This window comes from Mesitornis unicolor, unplaced genomic scaffold, assembly GCF_000695765.1.
Source record: "Mesitornis unicolor isolate BGI_N332 unplaced genomic scaffold, ASM69576v1 scaffold32093, whole genome shotgun sequence".
NCBI classification, from domain to species: domain Eukaryota; kingdom Metazoa; phylum Chordata; class Aves; order Mesitornithiformes; family Mesitornithidae; genus Mesitornis; species Mesitornis unicolor.
In genome coordinates, this window is record NW_010173179.1 from 9,626 (window position 1) to 18,173 (window position 8,548).

Consider the following 8,548-nt stretch of genomic DNA (forward strand, 5'->3'; position numbering starts at 1 on the left):
GCAGCGGTCGGGTCCTGCCTGGGGAGCTCGGTCCCAGCTCACTGAGGCTGTACAACCAGGCAGGACTGGGGTGATGGAGAGCAGCAGGCACCCCACTAGCCCCCACCCCATGCCATCCTTCACCCCAAAACTGCCTCCAGACCCCCTGTAGATACAACCTCAAGCAAGGGCTCCTGTCTCCCCACAGAGATTTACACCATCCAGGGCAACTCACATGGGAAGCCGTGCACCATCCCCTTCAAGTACGATAACCAGTGGTTCCACGAGTGCACCAGCACGGGGCGGGAGGACGGCCACCTCTGGTGTGCCACCACCCAGGACTACGGCAAGGACGAGCGATGGGGCTTCTGCCCCATAAAGAGTAAGTACTGGGGCATGCGTCCCACAGGGAAAAGCAGAAACCCAGTGTTCATCGTTCCTGGAGGCCTCCCTCCCTCTGTCCTTTCCTCCTGCCTCATCCTGTGGTGCTGCAGTGGAATGGGCTATTGGGTTTTACTGGGTTTTTGGCTTTGCTGGGTTATTTGGGTTCTATGGGGCTGTGTTGGGCGCTCACCCTGCTCATCCCTGCAGGCAACGACTGCGAGACTTTCTGGGACAAGGACCACCTCACCAACAGCTGCTACCAGTTCAACTTCCAGTCGACGCTGTCGTGGCGGGAGGCCTGGAATAGCTGCGAGCAGCAAGGGGCCAACCTGCTGAGCATCACCGAGATCCACGAGCAAACCTACATCAACGGTGAGACCACGGCGGCGCGGCTGTGCCCTCGTCCTCGTCTGGGGCAGAGCCGGTGGCACTGCGGCCATTACTGGGGCTGGGTTGCTCTGCCTGCCCCAGGAGGTTGTTTTGGGGATGGTGATGGCTGGAGGTTGAGTTTTGGGCTTGGCGGGGACTGATCCTGCCCCTCTGGCTGTGTTGGCTGCAGGGCTGCTGACGGGGTACAGCTCCACGCTCTGGATTGGGCTCAACGACCTGGACATCAATGGAGGCTGGCAGTGGTCGGACAACTCACCCCTCAAGTACCTCAACTGGGAGAGCGGTGAGACGAGGGGGTTGTGGTGGTCATGGAGGGGCTGGGGACCAGCCTGTGACCACTGGAGGTGGCCCCATGGCAAAGCAGGTAGCCCAGGCTGCAGCAGGGTGTCACCTCACTGCCTGGGGACAGAGAGCCTCATGGGGGAGCCTGGGACATCCATGGAGCTGGAGGAGGGGATGCAGGGAGCTGGAGGGTGAGTTGTCCCTCTGCAAGCCCTCGGTGGCCCTGCGATGACCTGGGAGCATCCCAGCTGGGTACTGGAGCATGGCTGAGGAGTGGTCCCCAACTGCAGGTGCCCATCTCTAACCATGAGGTGTTCGGGGGGCAGAAGACCCCTCGTGTGGGCTGCTCTGCCCAGTGCTGTCACGCAGAGGCACTTGTGGGGACAGGGGTATCCCAGGAGGAGGTTTGAGGACAGGCAGGAGCAGTTCAGGTCTGGTACCATGACCCCTCTAAGTGCCATCACCATTTCTAGGTAAAACAGTGCTGTTCCAGGTTCTTGTGCAGTGAGGCTTAATAAATATTCCTGGGCATACAGGGTCATGTCTTCATAGTGCAAAATAACAAAATAAATCAATGTTCAGTGGTGTTGGAGCAGGGGGAGCTGTGCCCGTATGGGCAGCCCTGGCTCTGGTCCCACTCCTCAGCACCGTGTTTCTACCCCTCGCCCCCATTTCCAGACCAGCCCGACAACCCCAGCGAGGAGAACTGTGGGGTGATCCGCACCGAGTCGTCTGGGCGCTGGCAGAACCGTGACTGCGGCATCGCCCTCCCCTACGTCTGCAAGAAGAAGCCCAACGCCACCGCCGACCCCTTCCTGACGGGTGAGCGGGGGGATGAGCAGTGCCGGGAACAAGTGACCCCGGATCCCATCCGGGTGTGTGCCCATCCCAGCAAGGTCAGGGGATGCAGCCCATGGAGGTGCTCGTGGTGTCCCTGCTTGCTGGTGCACAGAGCAGGGATGGAGCTCCCGGGGAGCTCCAAGGTTTGGAAGAGGTCTGTCGTGGTTTAGGGCTGGGCTGGCCACTACATCCTGGACAGACGCTCTCTGTTAACCCCTCTCCCCTCCCCAGAAGGGAAGAGAAAAGAGAGTAAGGGAAGAGCATCCCAAAAAGCACTGGGTGCAGTTACTGGTTGGGTGGTGGGGGAGGACTGGAGAGAAGTGGGAGGTTCCCTGTGGTCCCCAGGGGATGGGGTGCGCTCTGCCCTGCTCTGCCATCGCTCCTCTGCATACAGAAGGGTTTTGCTCCATCCTCGAAGCTCTAAAGCCACTGCTACGCACACCTTGCTGTTGCATGTTACGGTTTGGCCATAGCCAAACCCTGCTGCTTTGGCTTGGTCTCCTGAGCATCCCATGGGACTGTGGTCCCTGCCCGCGGTCCCCTCCTTGCCAAGGTGAGGGTTGGAGAGCGGGATAGGAGCCCTGAGGCTGCCCCGTGTCCTGCCAGACTCGTGGTCGGAGGTGAAGGTGGACTGCGAGCCCAGCTGGCAGCCCTTCCAGTCCAGCTGCTACCGCCTGGTGGGGGAGAAGAAGAGCTGGCAGGAGGCGAAGGCGACCTGCCTGCGGAGCGGGGGGGACCTGGTCAGCATCCACACCCTGTCCGAGCTGGAGTTCGTCACCAAGCAGATCAAGCAAGGTAAGGGGGAGCCCGCTGTGCCTTCCCAATCCAGTTCTGGGGTCTGCAGAAAGGTCACCTGTGTGTGATAGAGACTGTGAAGTCAAATTGATTTGTGGCTGGGAAGGGTTTGAAGACCCCAGGCTGGGCGTGATTTGTTGCTTGAAGGAGTCCCTGCCCCGGGTGCATCCTCCATCCACCAAATGGAAAAGCCATTCCTGGGAGCCTGCAGTGCTGGGCAGGAAAATCCACAGCTGCAGCTGGGCATGGCACTGGACCCAGTTGGTGAATGTAGGAAAAGATGGGAATAAAATTCCCTGCTGGGCTTGCTGGAGGAGGCTGCAGCTCTCACTGCTGATTCTACCCTGGACAGGGTGACCCCGGCAGCAGGGCAAGAGAAGGGGACACTCCTGCCTATGGCATCCCAGGTTTCTCTGTCCAGTCCTGGCTCCACACAGGTGTAACTGGGTGGGAGTTTCCCTTGTCGGGATGTGTCACAGCTGGAATGGTCCTTGGGAAGTATTTGGGGTACAGGGAAGCACCCGTGCCACCATCCCCCGGACTCCTCTTGTGCCACCCCTCACTAGGGTCACTCTCAGCTCGGGTTTTGCCATTCCCATATGAGTGCAGCCCCTCCGGCCGAATTCTGCGCTCTTGTGAGCCCAGGTTTCTCCAGGATTTCACCCAGGCAAAGGGGATTTCACCCCCTGACCCTCCTGTCTCGGCAGACGTGGAGGAGCTGTGGATTGGCCTCAATGACCTGAAGCTGCAGATGAACTTCGAGTGGTCGGATGGGACACCCGTGAGGTTCACCTACTGGCACCCCTTTGAGCCCAACAACTTCCGAGACAGCCTGGAGGACTGCGTCACCATCTGGGGACCGGTGAGAGACCAGGGCAGGGAGCTTCTTGTTCAGCATCTCCTGCATCCTTGGGGCTGGGGAGGGATTGCCCTGGGGAACATCTCTGGCTGGGGTTGAACCTGGCTCATCCTGGCTGCTGGGATGGGACGGATCCAGTGCAGCATCCTTGGGGATTCAGTGCAAAGAGGGAAGAGTCTGTGGAGCCCAGGTGAGGCTGGGTGGGCGTTTGGGAATATCCCAGGCTGTCGGCTCAATCCTGCCCTTCTCTTGCTGTGCAGGAAGGGAGGTGGAACGACAGCCCCTGCAACCAGACCCTGCCGTCCATCTGCAAAAAGCCGGGCCGGGTGAGCCAGGAGAAGGAGGAGGATGACCACGGGTGCCGAAAGGTGAGAGGGCCTGGGGTGGGAGGTGGCTCCGGCTGCTCCACAGCTCCGCCGGGTGCTCGTGGGGGACCTCTCCCCAGAAACATTTCGGGGATCCCTGATGAGCAGCACCCAGAGCTGCGAGTCTGTGCTCGGGGGTTGCCAGTGCAACAGAGCATCCCGGGGCTGTCAAGCCCCTTCTGTGGTCACATGAGGCCACGGGAAGAAACTGGGACACAACACACATCTCCCTGGTCCAAGATCCTCCCCCTCGCGCCGGCTCGGTTGCCAGCAGCGATGTTCTTTTTTTGTTTCCCTCCCTTTGCCTCTCTCTGTGCCAAAACCCGGCAGCAAAGCTGCTCTGCGCGGGAGCCCAGTGGGACAGAGGCAGCTGCCGGCCCCACCACAGCAGGCTGCGATCTCTGGGCAGGATATGGGCATTTTGGGGACACGGCCACCAAACTGGTGGGTTCTCTCCCAGACCGTGCTCTGCCTCAGTTTCCCCAGCTACCGAGCGGGGCTGAGGCCGCCCCGTTCCCACGCTTGCTGGGACGTTTTTTGTGTCTCTTTGCAAACTCCTTGAAGGGCGAGCCTGGCATCGCCGCCGCTCTTGAACGTCTCCCAGCGTTTCGAAGCCAGCCGGCTCGCGCTTGGACTAGCAAACAGCCCCTCTGGGCCAGCTCCCAGGGGTGCTGCTGGGCTCCTGCCAGGCTGTTACCCACCGCAGCACAGACAAACCCCAGTGCTGCTTGGCTCCATGAGAGCTCGGGGGGAGTGTGGCAGCCAGACGAGCTGGCACGCCAAGCCAAATTTGAGGGGCTGACATATGCAGCCGAAGGAGCCCTGGTGGCGGGCGGGGACTAAAGCAAATTTTGGGGGCCTGCCATATGCAGCCGAAGGAGCCCTGGTGTCAACAGGTGCTGGGGACAGGGCGCTCGGTGGCAGCGTGCCACCACCACCCGTCTGCTTGTCCTCAGGACTCACAGGGTGTCCCCGTGCAGATTTAACTCCATCCTGCATCTCCAGCCCCAGTCTGACCCCAGCCCTGGGTGCCCAGCAGAGAGTTGCACCCACTGGGAAACAAACTGGGAGTGATAAATGAACTGAGGAAAGACCTTTTCCCATCCTTCCTCCTCCTCCTCATCCTCAGCAGGGCCATTTGCCACCCAGATGCAGAGGTTGATGGAGAGGAGGCAGCGTCTCACTCAGGATTTGCTCCGATCCTCTCTGGCCACCGTGCTGGTTTTTCTTGGTGGCTTTGCTGCTTTCCCTTCCCCTTTGCAAAACAAAAACAAACCACGTTTATTTTTGGATCAGTCTTAAAGGAAGCGATGGAGGATGAAGGTTTGAATGATGGGGAAGGCAGAGCCAGAGAGGGATGCAGGGGCACACCAGGATCGGGAGCTGAAGGCAGCCTTTGGGGTTGATGGTCCCATCGCAGCCCTTTTTTGGATCACAGGGGCTTGCAGCAGCACTGGGTGTGTGGGAGAGCACCCGGGGGTGGTTTTAGTGGTGCTGAGGCTCAGGGGTGATTGGAGACCCTTCTGGGGACACTGAGGACCTGCACTGGCCCATACTGAGCCCCTTTCCTGGCTGCTCAGGGGCGTCCATGCTGTCCATAGCGGGACCCAGCTCGAGGCAGGGGCTGTGGTGGGTCCATCCCTGGGTTTGCTGACTTTGGGAAAAGGCTGCAGGAGCAGGAACTTGAGGGGAAAAAAAAAAAGGGATTTGGGATCATTTTCCTCTTGGTCTCCCAAAGCTGCTCTCCTGCTTCCCTCCCCACCGTGCCAATGATGCTGCAGGTGTCCCCCTCTGTCCTTCCAGGGGTAAAACCCCGGTGGTGCTCCCTATGTACAGGAGCATCCCTGAGCCTGGGACCACTTCCCACCCTGGCTGAGCCCCTTCACCCTTCCCACCCCGGCTTACTCCTCCATCACTGCGTGCCCCCCACAGCACCGCCAGCCCTGGGGCCACCCCGCTCTGGCAGAAAACAGGAGCTATTGTATCCCCAGCCCCGGACAGGCTCCAACATCAACAAGGCAGGGGATGAAAGCGGGCTGCGGTGGGACTCGCTCTGCATTCGGCCCTGTGGCGTATAGAGGAGGATTGTGTTTCCCTCCCCGCTCCCTGGCCGGGGCTGGACATTGGCAGTGAGAGCCAATTCCCGGCTTTGAAGCCGCCTGGGTGTTTGTTTTCCTTGCAGCCACGTCCTCAGGGGCCGGGGGCTTGGTAGAGCTCAAAGCTGAGCGGGGTCGAGCCGGGGGGTGGAGACCCCCCAGGAGAAGGTGGAGGTGGTGACAGGGGATGTGGGACGCTGCTCTCACCCCCCTGGGTTTGTTCCTGGGGTGAAGTGAGAGCCAATTCCCGGCTTTGAAGCCGCCTGGGTGTTTGTTTTCCTTGCAGCCACGTCCTCAGGGGCCGGGGGCTTGGTAGAGCTCAAAGCTGAGCGGGGTCGAGCCGGGGGGTGGAGACCCCCCAGGAGAAGGTGGAGGTGGTGACAGGGGATGTGGGACGCTGCTCTCACCCCCCTGGGTTTGTTCCTGGGGTGAGCGGTGACAGACGTCCCCTGTCACCCGTGTCCCCAGGGCTGGAAGTGGCACAGCCCCTCCTGCTTCTGGCTGGGTGAGGACCGCGTTCCCTACAGCGATGCCCGCAAGACGTGCTCCGACTACAGCTCCACGCTGGTCACCATCACCAACAGGTCAGTGCTGTGCTGGTGGGGAGTGGGTTTGCCCCAAAATGAGCCCCCTGAGGTGGGGGTGACCCAACAGCAAGGGCTGGAGCATGGCAGGGGATCTCAGCTCACAGCATCGCCTGCTCTCGCCACTCACTCCAGGTTCGAGCAGGCCTACGTTAGCAGCCTCATCTACGGCTGGGACGGGGAGTATTTTTGGACGGCGCTGCAGGACATCAACGAGACGGGTGCTTTCCGCTGGCTGAGCGGTGACGAGGTCACATACACCCACTGGAACCGCGACCAGCCCGGTAAGGGATCGGGCACGGGTGGGATGGGGATGTCCCCTCTGTGCAGGGTGGGTGCTGGCTCTGCTCCTCGGCTCAGTCCGACCCTAAGGCTGGCGTCCTCCCCGCTCCCGTGAGCGCTCCAGGTTTCAACAAGGGTGGCTGCGTGGCCCTGGCCACCGGCAGCTCCGTGGGGCTGTGGGAGGTGAAGAACTGCAGCACCTTCAAGGCCAAGTACATCTGCCGGCAGAACCTGGGCACCCCGGTCAACCCTGAGCTGCCGGGGCCCTATCCCACACCCAGCCTCACCGCTGCCTGCCCCCCAGGATGGGGCTCTGACTCCACGCTCCGGTACTGCTACAAGGTAAGGGGCACCGGGGGAGAATTGCCTTGGCTGCTGGAGGGGTGAAAAAGGACGTTTTGGTGCTTGCAAAGGGCAGCTCAGACCGTCCCCAGAACCTGGTTTGGGCTGCGCAGTTGTAGCACACCCTGGGATGAGGGATTGAGTGGCTGGGAAGCTGCCTGGCAAAGAGGGATCTGGGGCTGCTGGTCGAAAGCAGGTGAACATGAGCCAGCAGGGTGGCCAAGGTGGCCAACAGCATCTTGGCTTGTATCAAGAATGATGTGGGCAGCAGGACCAGGGCAGGGATCCTTCCCCTGTGCTGGGCACTGCTGAGGCCACCCCTCAAATCCTGAGGTCAGTTTTGAGCCCCTGACTCCCAGAAGGATATTGAGGGACTGGAGCATGGGCAAAGAAGGGCAACAGAGCTGGGGAGGGGTCTGAAGCACCCAAATTATGGGGAGCGGCTGAGGGGTTCAACTGGAGAAGAGGAGCTGAGGGGAGACCTCATCCCCTCTGCAGCTCCTGAAAGGAGGGGGGAGCAAGGGGGGGGGTGGGCTCTGCTCCCCATAACAAGCGATGGGACGAGAGGAAATGGCCTCAAGTTGTGCCAGGGGAGCGTTAGATTGGTTGTGAATGAAAATTTCTTCCCTGACATGTTGATCAGGGACTGGCAGGGGCTGCCCAGGGCAGTGGTGGCGTCCCCATCCCTGGAGGGGTTTAAAAGCCAGGGAGATGAGGTGCTGAGAGCCATGGTTTAGTGGTAGAACCAGATGACTATGATTTTAATGATGCTGCTGCCAACGGGGTGGGGACGATGCTCTGCTCCTCTCCCGGTGCTGAACCCCCACTGCTGCCGGTCCCTCCCTCCCCAGGTGTTCAACTTCGAGAAGCTGCAGGAGAAGAAGACATGGATCGCGGCGCAGGAGTTCTGCCGGGAGCTGGGGGCCCAGCTGCTCAGCCTGGGCAGCTACGAGGAGGAGCACTTCATTGCCAACACGCTCAACAAGATTTTTGGGTGAGAAGCTGCCTGCTCCAGCACCAGCCCACACCCCTCTCTATGCGCTGGCGTGCGTGGAGGGGTGAACAGAGCATGGACTTGGCTCTCTGAGTGCAAATGTGGGTGCAGGAGGTGCCTTGGTTGGTTGAGATGCAGGAGAGTGCAGGAAATACAGTGAAATCTGGGGAGGGAGCTTGGGTTTAAAAACTACACCAGCCCCAAGCAGGTGTGCACTGGGGCACATTACCCAGGCTGCTGCCTTTGGGTGTTGTGGGGACATCAGGCTTGGAAAACAAACAAAAAAAGGCCAGATTGTAAATATATATTTGTGTAGAAAAAGGAATAACTTATAATATAATGTAATGTGTAATATA

The 8,548-nt window shown here is 60.2% G+C and overlaps 1 protein-coding gene across 1 annotated transcript in view; it reads left to right on the forward strand.

Annotated features, from left to right (window-relative positions):
- LOC104537680 (C-type mannose receptor 2-like) overlaps positions 1 to 8,196 on the forward strand; it is a 16,736-nt gene extending 8,540 nt beyond the window's left edge. The window contains exons 3-13 of the mRNA XM_010180626.1: positions 188 to 361; positions 571 to 735; positions 923 to 1,036; positions 1,714 to 1,857; positions 2,482 to 2,670; positions 3,378 to 3,532; positions 3,790 to 3,897; positions 6,459 to 6,574; positions 6,710 to 6,858; positions 6,981 to 7,198; positions 8,050 to 8,196. Coding sequence (XP_010178928.1) covers positions 188 to 361; positions 571 to 735; positions 923 to 1,036; positions 1,714 to 1,857; positions 2,482 to 2,670; positions 3,378 to 3,532; positions 3,790 to 3,897; positions 6,459 to 6,574; positions 6,710 to 6,858; positions 6,981 to 7,198; positions 8,050 to 8,196 — 1,679 coding nt within the window. The remainder of the gene's footprint in view (positions 1 to 187; positions 362 to 570; positions 736 to 922; positions 1,037 to 1,713; positions 1,858 to 2,481; positions 2,671 to 3,377; positions 3,533 to 3,789; positions 3,898 to 6,458; positions 6,575 to 6,709; positions 6,859 to 6,980; positions 7,199 to 8,049) is intronic.
- Positions 8,197 to 8,548: the final 352 nt, after the last annotated feature.